At 41.5% G+C, this 22,308-nt stretch overlaps 1 protein-coding gene across 1 annotated transcript in view; it reads right to left on the bottom strand.

The window, feature by feature from the left end:
• The window catches only part of pde1a (phosphodiesterase 1A, calmodulin-dependent), a gene marked incomplete at both ends in the record, with an annotated part of 257,482 nt that overhangs the window by 92,466 nt on the left and 142,708 nt on the right, over positions 1–22,308 (bottom strand). The window contains 6 exons of the mRNA XM_084314037.1: positions 2,974–3,074; positions 5,868–6,008; positions 17,617–17,733; positions 18,450–18,516; positions 20,530–20,712; positions 21,381–21,494. Of these exons, the coding sequence (XP_084170163.1) occupies positions 2,974–3,074; positions 5,868–6,008; positions 17,617–17,733; positions 18,450–18,516; positions 20,530–20,712; positions 21,381–21,494 (723 nt within the window). The remainder of the gene's footprint in view (positions 1–2,973; positions 3,075–5,867; positions 6,009–17,616; positions 17,734–18,449; positions 18,517–20,529; positions 20,713–21,380; positions 21,495–22,308) is intronic.

The following is a 22,308-nucleotide window of genomic DNA, read 5'->3' as shown; positions in this document are numbered from 1 at the left end:
ATGACATTCACCCTTTACCCTAAAACCGAATGGGACTAGAATAACTAATATGGATGGATGAAAAGGTAAATTACATTGAGCCCATTTTCATTAAAATCATCTAATCTCACTAGAGCTCATTACAACCAATACTTAGTTAGATGGTGCAGGCTCGCCACTAGCTTTTAGAGAGTTCACAAACACCGAAGTGTGTGGCAGCCTGTCTGAGCAGCTCCTCACACTCCGCTATATTTACCCCTATTTACTCCTATTCTTGAATTTTCTTTGGCTATTTTTCTTGATTAACTCAGTGTCTAAGTGACTGTATGTTGTTTTTACGTTAATGTTAATGTTAACAACTTATGTTAAAGTTAGAGGTTATATATGATTGCTAGTAACTGAGTAACTGTCTAACTATGCATAACTGTTTCCACTGAAGGGCGCTATAGGCGGAGCTGTTAATGTTACCACCAGGTAGAGGGTATATAAGCTGATGCCGACTCCCCCTCTGTCTCTTCCCACCTACCTCTCACGGAGAGGAGATCTCATGTGCTGCTGTTGTGAAATGTAAATAATAAACCACGCCGATTAAAGGCTAAAGGTAGAAACCATGCCTCATGAACATATTATTGTCGCCCCATAGCCAGTTCTGTCAACAACTTCTGTGAATTCAGCCCGCTAGAAGTGAGCCTAGCTGAACAATGGAGAACAACAGCGCCGGCAGAATTGTGTACTTGCATGATATGCTTCTCTGCTCCGAGACAGAGTTAAAGCACCGCAGAGATTAAGATCCACAAATGGGGAACAAGAGCTGGCATGATGTACCAACCACAAAGATCCACTGTTTCTCCAACAATAAACCCTAGATCAATAAAACCAATCAATAAAAAAGAGGGCCTTCATTGCAGGGGACACAGAGCAAGCCAAGGCTGTCCAAAAGGAGCTCAAAACAGAGGTCAGGGCAGCCAAGGACAGCTATAGAGACATAATGGAGCTAAGGGCAGCCAAGGACAGCTATAGAGATAGACTGGGGTTAAGGGCAGCCAAGGACAGCTATAGAGACAGACTGGAGCTAAGGGCAGCCAAGGACAGCTATAGAGACAGACTTGAGCTAAGGGCAGCCAAGGACAGCTATAGAGACAGACTGGAGCTAAGGGCAGCCAAGGACAGCTATAGAGACAGACTGGAGCTAAGGGCAGCCAAGGACAGCTATAGAGACAGACTTGAGCTAAGGACAGCTATAGAGACAGACTGGAGCTAAGGGCAGCCAAGGACAGCTATAGAGACAGACTTGAGCTAAGGGCAGCCAAGGACAGCTATAGAGACAGACTGGAGCTAAGGGCAGCCAAGGACAGCTATAGAGACAGACTGGAGCTAAGGGCAGCCAAGGACAGCTATAGAGACAGACTGGAGCTAAGGGCAGCCAAGGACAGCTATAGAGACAGACTTGAGCTAAGGGCAGCCAAGGACAGCTATAGAGACAGACTGGAGCTAAGGGCAGCCAAGGACAGCAATAGAGACAGACTGGAGCTAAGGGCAGCCAAGGACAGCTATAGAGATAGACTGGAGCTAAGGGCAGCCAAGGACAGCTATAGAGATAGACTGGAGCTAAGGGCAGCCAAGGACAGCTATAGAGACAGACTTGAGCTAAGGGCAGCCAAGGACAGCTATAGAGACAGACTTGAGCTAAGGGCAGCCAAGGACAGCTATAGAGATAGACTTGAGCTAAGGGCAGCCAAGGACAGCTATAGAGATAGACTGGGGCTAAGGGCAGCCAAGGACAGCTATGACAGACTGGAGCTAAGGGCAGCCAATGACAGCTATAGAGACAGACTTGAGCTAAGGGCAGCCAAGGACAGCTATAGAGACAGACTGGAGGGAGGGCTACAGGCCAATAACACCAGAGCGGCGGGTGTCAGGGTTTTGGTATAGCAAGGCATGGCTGTTGAGCCCCCGAGCATGCAAACAATTGTAACTTGTTTTTCAATAGGTTTGACAAGAGGAGCCTCCCCCATGCTGTTATGATGCCTGAATTTCCCCAATGGGATCAATAAAGAAATATCAATCAATAAATCAAATCCTTTATTTTACCAGATAACGGAACGTAAGCCATTATCGTCCACTCCGAATCAACCTACCCATATTCGGCCACGCCCCTTTTTGCGTGACATTCTGGGTAATTACTCACAGCCCAGCCGGAGTTCGCCGTTGGAAGGTAGATGATGTGAAATCATACTTATTTTAGAGTATATATATCAAATTTCATGAGTATTCATCTATATTTAGTCATCTAAAGACTATTAGATATGAACGTATATGTACCAGTAAGAAGTTGGAATTGTTAGAATCTGTTCTGGGCGACGATGTTTTCTGAAAATGGACGTTTGGACAACTACCTTTCTGTTGTCAGTAGATGGCAGCATTGGTTTAAAAGGTGAAAATGATCTGTCAAAACTCAAGCCTACAAATCCCAAGACCCTTTGCCACCTAGTTTGCAGGTCAGCACCGGATTAAAGGTGAGGGAATGTGATCTGAACACAGCAGCGTTCGGCGCTAAATACACTGTGGCCGAGAATGGCTATTAAATTAGCATAACAAAAGTGCGCTGGTAGCGTTACATATGTTGTCTAAAGGGGGACATATGGTACAATTTAAGATTTTAATGATAATCCGCATATAAAGGACAACATAAAGCATCGTTAATTTGTAAGAAACCTCAATGAAAACGGTGCAGGGTAAGTTATATTCGCTATTGTTGTGAAAATGTGATAGAATCATATAAAAATGTGGACGCATTTGGCTACCGTGACGTTAAGCATCATTGAGATTAAAATCTCTTTTTCAAGAGCGATCTGGCCAAGCAAGGCAGCAGAAAGTTTCAACATAAAAAAGAAATCACAATAAAATACAGATAAAACATTCACAGCAAGCTCCAATTTCAGGCAAGTTATCAAACAGGCACATTTTTGATCTTACACACACACATCCTTGTACCTTGTCTGGATATGAAAGTTGTTGGTGGTTCCTGTGTGCTCCAAGTCATGGATGGCCGCCGCAAAAACCATGGCTAGTATCTCCAACTCTGTCAGCCAATGCTACAGATGGATAAATAGACAGACAGACAGACAAACATAATATAGTAAAACTTTATTTGTATAGCACCCTTCCCAGCACGAATGCACAGAGTGCTTCACAAGTAATTTTTTTTTAAATAACAGGGCAATTCATAAAACATTACGAGAACATACAAAATAAAGACAGGCAAGGACAAAATCAGGAAAACAAAATCAACAATTCAAGTATCTACATGGCCAAACGCCAACCTGAACAAGTGGGTTTTCAGCTGCCCCTTGAAAGTGTCCACAGAGGGGGAGGCTCTTAAGTCCAGGGGGAGTGCATACCAGAGCCTTAGGGCCACCGCTTCAAAAGCTCAGCCCCCCTTCGTCTTTAACCTGGTTCGGGGCACCACCAGGAGGCCATGATCAGTGGACCTTAGGGATGGGCGATATCGCAAAAAATCATATCGCAATAATGATATGATAATGTTGTCATATTTCTCTATATCGATAATTATCGAAATTGTTATAAGTTTAAAGAAAAAACAATTTTTTGTTTTTTTTGTTTTTTTAACAACAGATGCACTGTATGTTTATTTTGCAGCAATTCTTTGTCATTGCCGCCATCTTTAGTGTTACATCCCCTCACACTCCAGTTCTCAGGCTGCAGCTGGTTTAGAAGCGAAAGTAAACCGGCTTCTCTGCTGGCTGTGGCTCCAGGGGAGTTGAACAGTTCTGGCTCTGCTAGTTTATTTTCGATCTTTTGGCATTTTTTTGGTGGACAAACCACCGCACATGTGCACCGTGACTCGTGACTGGAGTCTAGCTCTGCTAGCACACATAGCCTACTGTGTACAGACGGTTTCAAACTGTATTTTAAATTAGAAAGCAAACAAAATAAATGGACAAGAGAAAAATAAATCTCAATTTGGTCAGTATTGTCATTTGGACAAGCAAAGCCATTACGTTAAGTTTCAGGCAAGAAAGACAAGTCTGTCCACTGTCTCTGGTTTTAAAACTGCCCTGTTGCAGGTCACAAAAAAAAGAAAAAAACAAAAAAAACGATTTTTCGATATATATATTTTTTTCGATATTCGATATCAATTATTAAAATATATCGCGATATTTATCGTTATCGTTATATCGCCCAGCCCTAGTGGACCTCAAGGACCGGCTGGTCTTATAGGGGTGGATAAGGTCCGAGATGTAAGTGGGGGCTTGACTGTGTATGGCTCTGTAGGTGAATACTAAGACCTTGAACTGGATCCTGAACTGGACAGGAAGCCAGTGCAGGGAGGCTAGGATTGGTGTGATATGACCTGGTAAGCAACCTAGCTGCAGCATTTTGGACCAGTTGTAGCCGGTTCTCACACCCAGCAGTAGATGCAGGAAAAGACCAGTACCATCGCGGACAACTCTACTCGGCTTGGGCTTAACATACACAGAGGGAAGAGCAAGGTCATGAAAATCAATGCTGACAACACATCACCCATCATTCTGGAAGGAGAAGCGTTGGAAGAGGTAGGCAACTTCACCTACCTGGGCAGCAGGGTTAACAAGCAAGGTGGAACAGATGCTGATGTGAGAGCCAGGATTGGCAAGGCCAGACGAGCCTTTCTCCAACTAAAAAAATCTCGAGCTCAAGAGACCTTTCCATCACAACCAAGATCAGGATCTTTAACACCAACCTGAAGTCAGTCCTACTCTATGGCGCTGAGACCTGGAGGACCACTGTCACCACAACCAATAAACTACAACTTTTCTTAAACACCTGTCTGCGAGAGTTTAGCTATATTCCTGAGGTGGAAGAAACAGGTGCGGGTCAGGGATTTAACATGCTTGTCAAGTTGACTGATCAAAGGTTAGGCCAAGATTTTTAAGCGGTCCCAAGATGTATTACCCTAGAGGCAATATTGTCCCAGCTATAATTCAAACGTCAGTCTTTGCCGCATTAAGTTGGAGGAAGCTACTCGACATCCATTCCTCTATGGCAGACAGACACTCCTGCAGGATGCAAATTTTCTCAATGTCGGTGGGGTTGAAAGAGAAATACAGCTCGATATCGTCTGCATAATAATGATACGAAACACCCTTAAATTAGCTTATTATGAGTCCTAAGGGGAACATATAAAGGGCAAATAAAATTGGGGCCAAAACAGACCCCTGAGACAGGCCACAGTGTAGGGGAGAACTATCGGACCTAAAAGGGCCCACGGCCACAGAGGAGATGCCCACCCACTCCCTGAGCCTATCTAACATGATGTGGTGGTCTACCATATCAAAGGCTGCACTAAGGTCTAAAGGTCTAACAGAACCAGAACTGCGCATTTGCCTGAGTCATATGTCATCATAATATCATTAGAGACCCTGAGAGCAGATTCTGTAGAGCTTTCTGAAACCTGATTGAAACTTGTCTAATATGTTATGGTCTTTTAGAAAAATCTTTAGCTGGTTTGCAATAACTTTTTCTAAGACGTTGGACACGAATGGCAGCTTAGAGATGGTCTCTCTAGGAGGATTGTTCTGTATCTGGTCTCTCTAGGAGGATTGTTCAGTATCTGGTCTCTCTAGGAGGATTGTTCGGTATCTGGTCTCTCTACTATTCAGTATCTGGTCTCTCTAGGAGGACTGTTCAGTATCTGGTCTCTCTAGGAGGATTGTTCAGTATCTGGTCTCTCTATTATTCAGTATCTGGTCTCTCTAGGAGGACTGTTCAGTATCTGGTCTCTCTAGGAGGATTGTTCAGTATCTGGTCTCTCTACTGTTCAGTATCTGGTCTCTCTAGGAGGACTGTTCAGTATCTGGTCTTTCTAGGAGGATTGTGTGTCTCACCATCAGTCCAGTGTGTAGCATCAGGTAGTGGGCGGTCTGCGTGACGTCTGCGGCATGGACCAGGTTGTGATATGGGTTCTTGTGTTTACTGTAGCCAACCTCCAGAGCCTCTACAAACTGGACCAGAGACTGTACTGGGATCTACACACACACACACACACACACAGACGCACGCACGCATGCACGCACGCACGCACGCACGCACGCACACATACACACACACACACACACACACACACACACACACACACACACACACACACACACACACACACACACACACACACACACACACACACACACACACACACACACACACACACACACACACACACACACACAGTCGAATATACAAACTACTATAATCTAGCAGCATAGAACTAGATCATACAGAGTATTAAGGGGAAGGTACATGGATTGATCTGCATGTATGTTTAGATACTTCTAACAACCCTTAGGAGTCACGCTGGAGCTTTGAACCCGTCGGCGGACAACAAAAGAAATTCGAATCCCTCTTAAATGCTCAAAAAGGACATCTTTTCAGAAATCGATAAAAATTGAAAAATGGCCATTTCTAGTGCTTTGACATGTAAGGTATAGGTCCCCCAACTTGCTAAACCTAATACGACTTGTAAATATGTTTAATTCTTGCTAGATGGTATGCTTGTAATAATCTCCATTTGCGATAAGAACTACATCGCGCGTCACATCCATGGACGCGCGCACACACCAACAGCGCATAGGTGTTAATCACTGAGTGATCTAATATGCATATTCTTCAGCGCGAGAGGGGGGGGTTGTGTTTCTCACTGTCTGTCGTTGATAATATAATCTGGTCCTGCATTATTATTATTATTATCATTCTCTCTCGAGAATACACGGGACCCGACGGAACGTTAATTTATGTATTAAAAGTAGTCTTATGCTTTTCATCCTCGCCCGTGTATATACCCACGTCGCGCTAAAACAACATAAACTACTGTATGGCAGACAGAGTGCGTGTGTGTACGAGTTATGAGTTATCTCGCAGTTCATTCAAGCGCGCATCACCGTGATGACAGCTCTCTAGAGTAGAACGGTGCGCTCACAGGGGCGTAGCTGGAGATTCTGGGCCCCATGAAAGAAACAATTTGTGGGCCCCCCAATCTATTAAAAAATGTGGGGCCCCCAATCTATAAAAAAATGTGGGGCATTTGCTGGGCCCTTGGAATCATCCTAACCCCCCCCCCCCAGCTACTCCCCTGCACACACACACACACTCTCACTCTCTCTCTCAAACAGAGAAATCAAAAGAAATCAGTACATTACAGAAGGAATTTCTTGTACAGTCTAGTACAGTGGTTGACAATATTGTCACAAGGAAAGATGAATGGATTGATGTTGTAGTCTGAAAAAATGCCAGGAAATGCTCAGAGAATTGTTGCATATATAGAACACAAATGTAGTACATTAGGCATATACTGTAGACACCACATATACTGTAGACACCACATATACTGTAGACACCACATATACTGTATAGACACCATATATACTGTAGACACCACATATACTGTAGACACCACATATACTGTATAGACACCACATATACTGTAGACACCACATATACTGTATAGACACCACATATACTGTATAGACACCATATATACTGTAGACACCACATATACTGTAGACACCACATATACTGTAGACACCATATATACTGTATAGACACCATATATACTGTAGACACCATATATACTGTATAGACACCACATATACTGTAGACACCATATATACTGTATAGACACCATATATACTGTAGACACCATATATACTGTATAGACACCATATATACTGTAGACACCACATATACTGTATAGACACCACATATACTGTATAGACACCATATATACTGTAGACACCACATATACTGTATAGACACCATATATACTGTAGACACCATATATACTGTATAGACACCATATATACTGTAGACACCACATATACTGTATAGACACCATATATACTGTAGACACCATATATACTGTAGACACCACATATACTGTATAGACACCACATATACTGTATAGACACCATATATACTGTAGACACCACATATACTGTATAGACACCATATATACTGTAGACACCATATATACTGTATAGACACCATATATACTTTAGACACCACATATACTGTAGACACCACATATACTGTAGACACCACATATACTGTAGACACCACATATACTGTATAGACACCACATATACTGTATAGACTCTCTTTTTTGGAGATTTTGCCCAAATTCATTGTGGTCACGCTCTCTGCCAAATATCATATGAGGCACCTTGTATTACTATTGTAATCCAAAAGTGATATATAGGGTTGTTCATTGTACAATACAATTGATACAGTTGATGTTTCTTGTTGATTATTATTCTCTATGTGTTTTTAATAAAATTGTGTGATATTCTATTCCAGTTGTCTTTGGTCTTGTTTTCTCTGGTTATGATCATGTTATTAGTGTGTGTGTGTAAAAAAACTAATTAATAATATAATTATTATAAATGTCGCTCTCTCTCTCTCTCTCTCTCTCTCTCTCTCTCTCTCTCTCTCTCTCTTGAAATCTACAGTTACACATTGCTGTATTTAGTGAGGTAAATGAGTACAAGACATGTTTCACAGACACACACACACACATTCACACACACACATACACAGACAGACAGACACACACACACATTTACATTTACACATTTACACATTACATTTACATCTAGTCTAGTTTGCCTTTTTTTTTTTGATATGGTACAGTACTGTAAATACAGACACAGACACACACACACACAGAAACACACACACACACACACACACACATTTACATCTCTCTCTCTCTCTCTCTCTACTACTTTTGGATATGAGCATTTTTTCAATACCCAACTATGTAGTGGCCGCTTGTCGCTAGGCTAGGCCTCCTGCTGGGTCCATTCACTGGAATAACAAAGGAATGACTGGGCCTTTGCTCCAGGTGTGAAATGGTTCTAGTGACAATGATCACATTGAATTCTGGGAGTGTAGTTCTCTCATCAGATAGCTGAATGAACTTGGATCTAGTTCAAGTCCTATACTGAAAAGGATTTTACCAGAATGTTTGATAGGACATTGATTGAAAACTATCGTCTCAAATTTGACAATTGATGGCTTATTTTGAAGGTATGAATCTGTAATTTTATATTATGTAACAAAAAAAAGGGGGACATTCTCAGGAGGAGGAGCTCTTTAGGTTAGACTCCTAAGGTTAACCAGTGCCATTAGAGGATGCTACACCGGTCACATAAGCTGTCTGCACTGGCTTCCTGCTTTAAACACAACCTAGTTAAAACTACATTCAAGTGTTTTCAAAATAACGTGCATCCAGAATCGTCGTTCCAGAGGTAGTGCAAGGCAGCACATCATGCAGGCCATAATTATTATTTAACTATTAATGAACTAACCTAACTCTAGCTGTAACCCTAACCTAACCCCAACCTTAGCTCTAACCCTAACCTAACCCTATGTCTAACCCAACCTAACCCTAACCCTAACCTAACCTAACCTAACCTAACCCTAACCTAACCTTAACCATAGCTCTAACCCTAACCTAACCCTAGCTCTAACCTAACCGTCGCTGTAACCCTAACCTAACCCTAGCTCTACCCTAACCTAACCTTAACCCTAGCTCTAACCCTAACCTAACCCTAGCTCCACCTTAACCTAACCCTAGCTCTAACCCTAACCTAACCCTAGCTCCACCTTAACCTAACCCTAGCTCTAACCCTAACCTAACCTTAACCCTAGCTCTAACCCTAACCCTAGCTCCACCTTAACCTAACCCTAGCTCTAACCCTAACCTAACCTTAACTGTTGAAGTCAGAGGTTCTGTGTAGGATTGTTAGTAACTGTCTAACTGCATATATAACTGTTTCCACTAGAGGGCGCTCTAGGCGGAGCCACTCAGGAACACCACCAGGTGGCGAGTATAAATATAGATGTCTCCTCCCACTCTTCCTCTTTCCCCCCAGCCCCTCAGTGAGAGGAGAACTCTAGAACTGCTGCTCATGCCATGTGAATAAATAAACCACGCCAGTTAAAGGCTAAAGATAGAAACCATGCCTCTTGACCACATTATTGTCGCCCTATAGCCAGATTCTGTCAACAGGTTATGGGCCCAGATAACGCTGGGGCGAAATAATAAGGGTAGCAAGCTTAGCTAAAGTATAGGCTAGGTTAGCGCCGGGAGCACCGCATGGCTAGACGCTAGGCCAACAAGAGCTAAAGCTACGCCTACCATCAACGAAGAGGATGGAAACCAAGGGAAGGAGCAAATGGCCCTCATTCAATGGAAAAGCAGAGGACTACGAGCTCTGGGAAGAGCGCATGCTATGCTGCATGCACAGTGCGCGACTGAAGGAGACGATCCTGGCAGCCCCCATGGGAGATCTGACGGCGGAAGAGCAAGCCCTGGACGACCAGCTTAACGCAGACGCGTACTGTGAGTTAGCGCCACTGCTCGACGACACCAGCTTGGGGCTGATATTCCGCGACACTAAAGACCAAGGCCGAGAAAGCCTGGAGGTGTTGAGAGAGCATTACATCGGGCGAGGAAGACCCAGAGTAGTGGCCCTCTACATAGCACTAACGGCCCTGAGGAAGGGGCCCACCGAGACAGATCACGACGCCATTGAGGAGTGCCGGAGAAGCACCAAGCGATGGGCTAATGATGGCGATGATGATGAGAGGACTACCGGAGCTGTACAAACCGCTCACACTCCTGGTAACACACGGTTCAGCGGACATGACCTACTTAAGTGTTCTTCGCCATATAAGCGCAATTCATAATTCTCAATATTGTAATCTACTATTGCTGCTCTTCTAATAAATACTTCTAAATATGACTTTCTTTGTTAAGCCGTGTTATTGTGTGGGTGTTCACCATATATACCGTGTACTGTATGGCCAGTAATTAAAGTACATAACTAAGTAGTGGTTTAATGATACCATACTCTCAATACAGTCAGGGAATTGTACCCCTCAGTTACAGGAGGAGTAGAATCTAGGTTTAAATACCTGATTAAGAGTCCATGTCTAAATACTGAAATGGATCCTATGTTTAATTCCATGTTAAAGTACAGAGGTGTCCATGTCTAAATACTGAAATGGATCCTATATTTAATTCCATGTTTAAGTACAGAGGTGGATGACTTACCATGTTCTCAATGATGTAACTATGTGGGAAAGACCCTGAAACGTTTAGACATGTAAGAATGTAGATCAAGGGAAACGCCATGTGATCAAAAACTAGACTAGAAAAACTAGATCAGGAGGATGCTCAGAAACGGACAGATATAAAAATGTACAGAGAAGCTGTGGGTAGCCTCATTTATTTAACAATGTGTACCCGCCCTGACCAATGGTTTGTAGTGAGTAGACTGTCACAGCATTTTGCTGACCCCACAGAGGAGCATTTGGATTACAGCCAAACATGTCTTTTGTTGAGTCTAACCTAAAGAGCTCCTCCTCCTGAGAATTTCCCCCTTTTTTTTTTACATAATATAAAATTCCAGATTCATACCTTCAAAATAAGCCATCAATTGTCAAATTTGAGACGATAGTTTTCAATCAATGTCCTATCAAACATTCTGGTAAAATCCTAACACCTTTTCAGTATAGGACTTGAAGTAGATCCAAGTTCATTCAGCTATCTGATGAGAGAACTACACTCCCAGAATTCAATGTGATCATTGTCACTAGAACCATTTCACACCTGGAGCAAAGGCCCAGTCATTCCTTTGTTATTCCAGTGAATGGACCCAGCAGGAGGCCTAGCCTGTGTGTGTGTTTCTGTGTGTGTGTGTGTCTGTGTCTGTATTTACAGTACTGTACCATATCAAAAAAAAATAAGCAAACTAGACTAGATCTAAATGTAATGTGTAAATGTGTAAATGTGTAAATGTAAATGTGTGTGTGTGTCTGTCTGTCTGTGTATGTGTGTGTGTGTATGTGTGTGTGTGTGTGTCTGTGAAACATGTCTTGTACTCATTTACCTCACTAAATACAGCAATGTGTAACTGTAGATTTCAAGAGAGAGAGAGAGAGAGAGAGAGAGAGCGACATTTATAATAATTATATTATTAATTAGTTTTTTTACACACACACTAATAACATGATCATAACCAGAGAAAACAAGACCAAAGACAACTGGAATAGAATATCACACAATTTTATTAAAAACACATAGAGAATAATAATCAACAAGAAACATCAACTGTATCAATTGTATTGTACAATGAACAACCCTATATATCACTTTTGGATTACAATAGTAATACAAGGTGCCTCATATGATATTTGGCAGAGAGCGCGACCACAATGAATTTAGGCAAAATCTCAAAAAAAAATTAATTATGCACATGTATAAAAAAAAATAGGTGTCTCCTCATGGTTGTATCTGCCTGTTCTGTATCACACTAAGTGATATGTGAAAAAGCAGTTCCTGTCTGGAATGAGACAGAGGGCCACACCACATTCACCGCACTTCCAGGGGGTCTTCATCTTACAATGTACGCAAAACAGGCGGCCAGCCGTGGCCTTCTGGGATTTATCTGCCTGTTGCGTGATCGCAACAGGTGAATGGTTCCTTGGTAGGCGGTCCACTGGTGCTGTGGGTAGATTGTCCACTGGCACCTGTACAACTGTGATGCCACACAGCTCAGCTACCAGCTCCTGCTGGAAGACCAGGTGGGTCATCGGCTGCACCTGCTGCTCTCTGCAGAGCTCCATGTGAAGAAGGTAGGAGTTAGTGGCGGCAATGTCCAGATAATGATAGAGCAAAGTCCTGTACCATCGCATGGTCTTGTGGTGTGCAGAGTAGTACTGGATGAGTTGGTCAGACAAATCAACGCCTCCCATGTACTTGTTGTACTCCAGGACAGGTGTTGGGCATGCAATGTTCTCAATGGACCAGGTCTCACTGCGCTTGTTTTTTATTCTCCTCAGCACAGTTTTTCCAGCGAATGACTCGTGGATTGTGGAGCAAACAGAGACTTCACGTGTGTCCATCCACTTCACAAAGACCAGTGGGCCATCACGTAGCCACCTGATGGTGCCCCTAGCATCCTTCTTTTTGAGAGCATTCACCTCTGTGCGGGGGCATTCTTTTCTGTTGTCTCTGTACGTTCCACATGCTCCGACACCCAGGCTATGCAGATCCCTGAAAAGCTTTGGACTTGTATAAAAGTTATCGACATACAAATGATATCCCTTGCCCATGGGTACTTGCTTGAGGTGTGCTGGCTTTATCAGGGACATGACAGAGTCATACGCCAGTCCAATGCCTGATTTGAACTTTGACTTCCCGGCGTAAACAGCAAAGTCCGAAGTGTAGCCATTGCTACTGTCAGCCAAAACAAAAAGTTTGAAGCCCCACTTCGTTGGCTTGGCTTTCATGTACTGCTTCATAGAAGTATGGGCCTTGCTTGCAACCATCCTCTCATCAATGGAAATGTTTTGCCTGGGGTGGTAGAGCGCTTTGCATGCAGACCTGATGGTCTCCATAAGGGGCTTCAGTTTGAACAGGCGGTCATAGTCTGCTGTCCCCTTCTTTCTGTCATTCACAACATCCTCGTCCGGATCACTCATGTGGACGTTCCAAGATATCGTTCGGAACCTGTCCCTTGCCATGACAGTGGGTGGAAATGATATGCTGAAAATGGTGTTCTTTTTCCAGTACTGTTGTACTCCTGGCAGTTTCAGAATTGCCATGTAGAGAATCAGTCCGAAAAATGTGTACAACTCATTGGTGTTGCTGTCAGTCCATTTATATTTTTTGCCACTTGCCTTGCTCTTTGCAGCTTTTTTGTTTGTGTTCCTGACAAGTGTTTCCACTGCATCGTTGTCTATGTACAATTTGAATAGGTCCAGTGGTGTATACTTGCAGCTTGGGTTGAGTTTATGTCCAGGTTCTCTTGCTGGTGTGAACCGTATAGGCTGCGGAGCTGTGTCGTGGTCCTTTTCTGTTTTCCAGGGTTCATTCCAGGGTATGGCTGCTGTCGAGCTGGGCCTACCACCACCACCACCACCACGCTTTATAGGAGGCCGACGAGGGCCACCACCTCTGGGTCTGGTTGCTCCGGGCCGACGAGGGAGAATGCCACGACATCATTAGCTTCGGCTAACACGAGGAGGGTTCAGGCTAACGACTAGGCCTGACCACTATTGGACTGAATAACAAAAGGACAATCTGAACACACGAGAGATCATTAGAATAGACTCTTCAAGGACGATACAATTTGATAACATCTGATAACATCTGATTATGAGGTTCTGTTTATAGCAATAAAACAACGCTTCTCCTCATAAGGTATTTCACGGTGTCGAAGTGTCGAATTCTTACGGCGGTGGAGAACTAGTATGGTTTATGGATTGCACTAACGGGGGGGAGATAAGGATCTTATCTACCAGTATCGGAGACGTCAGGACCATTAAAATGACACAACGCAGAGGAATTGGATGGAGGGCCAAAACAGATGAAGACGTGATACTGGCCAGTTTGATCAGAATCTTCTGTAATTCCTTCTGTAATGTACTGATTTCTTTTGATTTCTCTGTTTGAGAGAGAGAGAGAGAGAGAGAGAGAGAGAGAGAGAGAGAGAGAGAGAGAGAGAGAGAGAGAGAGAGAGAGAGAGAGAGAAAGAAAGAAAGAAAGAAAGAAAGAAAGAAAGAAAGAAAGAAAGAAAGAAAGAAAGAAAGAAAGAAAGAAAGAAAGAAAGAAAGAAAGAAAGAAAGAAAGAAAGAAAGAAAGAAAGAAAGAAAGAAAGAAATATGTACTACATTTGTGTTCTATATATGCAACAATTCTCTGAGCATTTCCTGGCGTTTTTTCAGACTACAACATCAATCCATTCATCTTTCCTTGTGACAATATTGTCTACCACTGTACTAGACTGTACAAGAAATTCCTTCTGTAATGTACTGATTTCTTTTGATTTCTCTGTTTGAGAGAGAGAGAGAGAGAGAGAGAGAGAGAGAGAGAGAGAGAGAGAGAGAGAGAGAAAGAAAGAAAGAAAGAAAGAAAGAAAGAAAGAAAGAAAGAAAGAAAGAAAGAAAGAAAGAAAGAAAGAAAGAAAGAAAGAAAGAAAGAAAGAAAGAAAGAAGATAAGAAGCAGATAAACAACTGTGTTTCAGAAAGAGCAGCGAGGGTCTAGGACTTAAAGCCCACAGTGATGCAGACTGGGCAGCTGACACCACATGCAGGGGCGTAGCTGGGGGGGGGGGGTAGCTTAGGATGATTCCAAGGGCCCAGCACTGGGGGGGGGGGGGGGGGCCCAAAAAAAAATAAAAAATGTTTTACTAGACACCACTCAGGTGTATTATTGATGCTCTCATTGATACTATGTTTGTTTCTGAAGTGTGTGTGTGTGTGTGTGTGTGTGTGTGTGTGTGTGTGTGTGTGTGTGTGTGTGTGTGTGTGTGTGTGTGTGTGTGTGTGTGTGTGTGTGTGTGTGAGAGATATATATAGAGAGAGGGGGGGCTTTGGTAGACTATTGCATTGGTCCATTCATTGAAGATGAACGCAATGCGACATCCTTTACTAGGCTCACCCACCAACAGTGCAGGTGCTGAACTGCTGATCCGAATGTATAGGTAAAAACCATATTATGCGTTTTCATCAATACAAAAATTGCCAAAAAAAATTCCGCTTGCGCGCTTACGTGCGCTCGCATTCACTGGGGGCCTACAAATACATTCTTTCATGGGGCCCAGAATCTGGAGCTACACCCCTGACCACATGTAAAAGGAGTACCACAGGATATTGTGTGAGTTTGAACACAGACAGCTCACTGGTTTCGTGGAAAACAAAGAAGCAGCCCACAGTGGCACTATCAACTTGTGAAGCCGAATATATGGCTCTAGCTATGACCATACAGGAGTGTATTTATCCAGAACAACTGCTAGAAGTGATGGAGATAAGATTATGAGTATATTGCTTAATATGTAATAGGTAATCCTCAAGGGTGTCAAACTCATTTTCACAGAGGGCCACATCAGCATTATGGTTGCCATCAAAGGGCCAAAGACTGTATTAATGTTAATGTAATGTAAAATAAATGTAGCTACTCATTTACATATTGTTAAACATGTTGTCAGTTTCTGTATTTATTACTTATTCAAGTTATACATATTGCATATGCATTTGCATAGATGTACAAATATATGTTAGCTTATGTTATTTTAACAAATAATTTTAGTTTATCAGAACCCCATATTACTCCATCAATCAATGATCAAACCATTCAAGTAAATAACAAAGAAGAATATCATCAAATACAAGCTGAAAAAAAAAAAAACTTTTTGTCACAGTCAATAGGGGCAGAACTAACAACTGTGAGCTGCAAAGAACACGTGGGACAGATGTAGCAGATGTTACAAAAACAAATGGCTGCACACAACCTTGCAGAGGCCACTAATGGAAGATTTAATTAACTTTAATTAACAGATTGCAGAATGGGTACAGTACAGTACAGCTCAATACACACAATTGTTAAGGGGATGCAGACCAGAGAAAGACTTTCGACTTGTTTACATCAGGGTCCCCCATTTTCAATTCGTAATGAAATTGCTATTTTGTGTCTGCATGAACACACAACTGTAACTGTACTCAAAAATAACAAAATAAGGGTTGTCTCAGTTCACAACTATATTGGTCAAGTTTTGGGTGGGACTTGTTTGCGTCCCTACAGCTTCTTATTCAATTGAGCGAGATGCTCGGTTATGTCACACAGCCAGTTTGCATCTGACAGTTCAGACAATATTTCTTCAACCCTTTGTTACCTATTCCGCCTGGATCTTTTTTGTATTTTGGGCTGTAAAATTGTCAAAGAATGTCTGAGGAGTAAGTGCTTTTGGCTTTTTTCTTTTGTTACTTCATCAATACCTCAGATGTTCAACATACATGTATGTGTAAGAATGTGTAATAACTAAGGCTGTCAAAGTTAAAGCTTTATTAACGCATTAACCCACAATTATTTTAACGCCGCTATTTTTTAACCCAAGATTAATGTTTAAAAAAAAAATATATATCTAATTTTTTTTTACCAGAGCTCTTGGGGGGCCACATCAAATGACGTGGCGGGCCACATTTGGCCGGCGGGCCATGAGTTTGACACCTATGCTCTATACCAAATATGGTGGTTTTTGAAGATGAGGGGCGTTTTGTCAACATAATTAAAAAATGATGGACACTGTGTATATATGAAGGCTGTTGTTTATGAGGGCAACCAGGGAACCATTGTGATTGCTCGGAACCCAGTGTGTCGACATAGATGTAAACATGTCAATATAGAAAATATCATCTCATCAGAGGAGGAGACATCTATATTTATACTCGCCACCTGGTGGTGTTCCTGAGTGGCTCCGCTTAGCTCTAACCCTAACCTAACCCTAGCTCTAACCTAACCGTCGCTGTAACCCTAACCTAACCCTAGCTCTACCTTAACCTAACCCTATCTCTAACCTAACCTAACCTAACCTAACCTAACCTAACCTAACCTAACCTAACCTAACCTAACCTAACCTAACCTAACCTAACCTAACCTAACCTAACCTAAACCTAGCCCTAACCTAATCCTAGCTGTAACTCTAACCTAACCCTAACCTAACCATAGCTCTAACCTAACCTAATCTTAACCCTGTGAAGCTGATTGGTTAGTTGATCTCTAGCTCACTTACTCTGAACCTGTTGATCAGATCGTAGCGGGTCAGTAATTCGTACACCAGGAACTTGAGGGCGTGTTCTCCGCTGGCCTCATGGAGACAGAATACATCAAATGTCCACTTATCAACCGCCTGAAAGAAATATTAATAACCAGGTGATTATCATGGAGGCAACCCTACACTTATCAACCGCCTGAAAGAAATATTAATAACCAGGTGATTATCATGGAGGCAACCCTACACTTATCAACCGCCTGAAATAAATATTAATAACTAGATGATTATACTTGTAAAAGTATATATTAATAAGTAGGTTATTGTGTGTGTGTGTGTGTGTGTGTGTGTGTGTGTGTGTGTGTGTGTGTGTGTGTGTGTGTGTGTGTGTGTGTGTGTGTGTGTGTGTGTGTGTGTGTGTGTGTGTTTGTGTCTTGCTATGGGTTCTATAATTTCCTTAGTTGTGAGGGACCAGATTGGGAGACAGTAAGATATTGTTGCATTTTGCATGTAGATATGTATTTGAAACAGTGAGGGTGAGAAATGGTCTGATCTCACTGTAAACAAATAGTTTCTGATTTGCCTTGACTAAGTTATTGATGTTTTTAAGTGAGGTGAGTGTCAAGAGTTACTCCAAGGTATTTGTAGGTTTCTGGTATGGTTAATGTGTATGGGGTCAGACATAGATATGGTTTTTTTAGGAAAATAATATTAATAAGTAGGTGATTGTGTGTGTGTGTGTGTGTGTGTGTGTGTGTGTGTGTGTGTGTGTGTGTGTGTGTGTGTGTGTGTGTGTGTGTGTGTGTGTGTGTGTGTGTGTGTGCCTGCGTGCGTGTGTGCGTGCGTGTGTGTACCTTCAGAGCGGTCAGTGCAGCGGGGGGGTAGGTCAAACCAGCCATGTTGGATGTCCGCCTGTACATCCTGACACACACACACACACACACACACACACACACACACACGCACACGCGCACGCACACACACACACACACACACACACACACACACACACACACACACACACACACACACACACACACACACACACACACACACACACACACACAGACACACACAAAAAGAGAGAGAGAGAAAGACAAACATCATTGTAGTGATAAAACAGAAGCCTCTTTCACACTTCCGGGTCAAGCTGGGAATCTCACCCTATTATGATGATGTGGTTCATTCTGTGGGGGTTAGCTTGTAGGTTATATCCAGTGTTGGGACTAACGCCGTTACAGTAACGCCGTTACTTTTGGCGATAACTAGTACTCTAACCCATTACTTTTGAAATGCAGTAACGCCGTTACTGAATGGTTCGTTACTGCGTTATTTGCGTTATAGATTGATAGCGAGCGGTAGTGATTATTATTATTATTATTATTATTATTATTATTATTATTATTATTATTATTATTATTATTATTATTATTATTATTATTATTATTATTATTATTATTATTATTATTTATTATTATTATTAGTATTATTATTATTATTATTATTATTATTATTATTATTATTATTATTATTATTATTATTATTATTATTATTATTATTATTATTATTATTATTATTATTATTATTATTATTATTATTATTATTATTATTATTATTATTATTATTATTATTATTATTATTATCCTGTCTGCCTGCGGGGAAACGCTGTGCAGATTATTATTATATTAATAATAATAATAATAATAATAATAATAATAATAATAATAATAATAATAATAATAATAATAATAATAATAATAATAATAATAATAATAATAATAATAATAATAATCAACAACAACAACAACAACAACAACAACAACAACAACAACAACAACAACAATAACAATAACAATAATAATAATAATAATAATAATAATAATAATAATAAATAATAATAATGATAATGATAATGATAATGATAATAATAATAATAATAATAATAATAATAATAATAATAATAATAATAATAATAATAATAATAATAATAATAATAATAATAATAATAATAATAATTATAATAATAATAATAATAATAATAATAATAATAATAATAATAATAATAATAATAATAATAATATCAATAATAGGCTACATGTTTTATGTATAATTGAAATAATATGCAACAAGTAATATGAGAAGATGCAAAAAAAAGTACATCAACTGTCTGCCCTGGACTCGTACACCAGTCTGGAGAAAAAACTGCAACACTGCATCATCTACTTCTGGATAAAGCCATTTTTGGAACATGGAAATGTAGGTGAAATAACATAATGTCATATTTCAAATGTTTTTGTGTTTCATTCGTTAGAACACATTAGACACTTTTGCCGAAAGCGAGAACCGTGTACTCTTTGCTTGACATTTGCCAAATGCAGGTAGAATTCAGCGAAAAAGGCCTTTGGGGCTTTCGGTGGCGAAATAATTTACTTCCTGTGGTGACATTTTAAAACGGACAAAAACGACTTGTATGACTGCCTTGTATATTTGTTTCGACCCACAGAAATATTTGGAAAGTTGTGTGTTGAGAGAAAATAATTGCATGACAAATTTATAAAAATGTGTTGCCTTTGGGGACCTTTTTCAGAACCACAACCCGAGACGTGTTGCTTCTATCCGTCTACGACTCAGGAACGTGGCAGATACACAGATACACACACACACACATGCACGCACGCACACACACACACACACACACACACACACACACACACACACACACACACACACACACACACACACACACACACACACACACACACACACACACACACACACCTACACACACACACACACACACACACACACACACACGCAAAAACACACAGTCAGATACAAACAGAGAGACAGATACACATGTACCCACACACATGCAGAGTCAGATACACACAGAGACAGTTAAACAGAGAGAGACAGAGAGACAGACACACACACCTCTCTACGAAGATGCCAGCCTGCACGGCGTGGACGATGCTTCTGAATCTCGGCTTCTCCTCCGGACGACGCTTGGCTGCACCCATCTTGCTGCTAAACGTTGTTGCCAGCCAATCACGAACCTCACTGGGCACCGACTCCACCTGCAGGTCACTGAGCTCATCTTCAGTGTCTAATAGACGCCTGAGGGGCGGGAGCAACAGCTGTCAGTCACAATAATGTCAGGTGGACAGCCAATAGGAAACCCACATGTTACAGTAATGTAACTATATATGAGTTATATAAGGTGGTATAAATGAGTTGTATACAGTGGTTATATAAGTTGTATAAGGTGGGTATGAGTTGTATAAGGTGGCTATATGTAAATGTATATGTATATTATATACTGTATAGTATAGCAGTCTTTGAGTCATATAAGGTGGGTATATATGTAAATATTTATGGATATGGTGGCTTTGTATGTATATGTACAAAGTGGGTTTATATAATATACTGTATATAACATTATTTGAGTTGTATAAGGTGGGTATATATGTATATGTTTATGTATAAGGTGGGTATATATGTATATGTCCTACCCATCTTACAATGTCTTGTCTTACAGTGTCTTGTCTATGTAAACAGTCTCTAGGACAAACCTACCTACCCATCTTACCAGGTATTGGCTTACAGTGTCTTGTCTTACCGTGTCTTGTCTATATAAATAGTCTCTAGGACAAACCTACCTACCCATTTTACCATGTCTTGTCTTACCATGTCTTGTCTTACCGTGTCTTGTCTATATAAACAGTCTCTAGGACAAACCTACCTACCCATCTTACCATGTCTTGTCTTACGGTGTCTTGTCTTACCGTGTCTCGTCTATGTAAACAGTCTCTAGGACAGAGGCAGCCAGCTGGACGGTCCTCCTGAGCTCAGCCAGGTCCACCTCGCCTTGCTCCATCTGCTGCAGGAGACATCGCAGCCTGAAAATAGAGGTCAGGGGTCATATGAAGAAACAGAGGTCATAGGAAGAGGCAGAGGCCAGGGGTCATATGAAGGGAGACACAGCCTTGTATAGCATGAAGTTCTGTGTTCCAACCACTACTGACCAGAGTGATCCTCTCAGAATGTCAACACACAGTCAACCAGAGTGATCCTCTCAGAATGTCAACACACAGTCAACCAGAGTGATCCTCTCAGAATGTCAACACACACAGTCAACCAGAGTGATCCTCTCAGAATGTCAACACACACAGTCAACCAGAGTGATCCTCTCAGAATGTCAACACACACAGTCAACCAGAGTGATCCTCTCAGAATGTCAACACACAGTCAAGAAGAAGAAGAAGAAGTCTTTATTTGTCATGCAGTTTCCATTGGGTTTATCTTATCGGAAGGGGAAACCCTTGCGAGCATGGGGAGAATATGCAAACTCCACACAGAAAGGTCTGGGAGATACCCCACCTGGGTACCTGGCAACGCGGAAACCTGGTCCCCAAGTGGGAATCGAACCCTGGACCTTCTAGCTGTGAGGCGACAGTGGTAACCACTACACCACCATGCCATGCCTCTCAAAATGTCAACACACAGTCAACCAGAGTGATCCTCTCAGAATGGCGGCTTCACCCCATAGCAACCGTGCAATTCCCCGCCTTCTTTAAGGGTTTAAAATACACCCGGAGGGGAACTTTTAATTGGCTTTGAGTATATTGTTTATTTTATATATATTCTTTTTTACATTTAAATAAATCATTGGAGGAATACTGTAATTGAATTTAATCTTTTTTTGATGCGAGA

Source organism: Notolepis coatsorum (genome assembly GCF_963971535.1).
Source record: "Notolepis coatsorum genome assembly, chromosome: 5".
In the NCBI taxonomy this organism is placed as follows: domain Eukaryota; kingdom Metazoa; phylum Chordata; class Actinopteri; order Aulopiformes; family Paralepididae; genus Notolepis; species Notolepis coatsorum.
The sequence above is the reverse complement of the archived record's forward strand: the minus strand, read 5'-3'. Positions and strand labels throughout refer to the sequence as shown.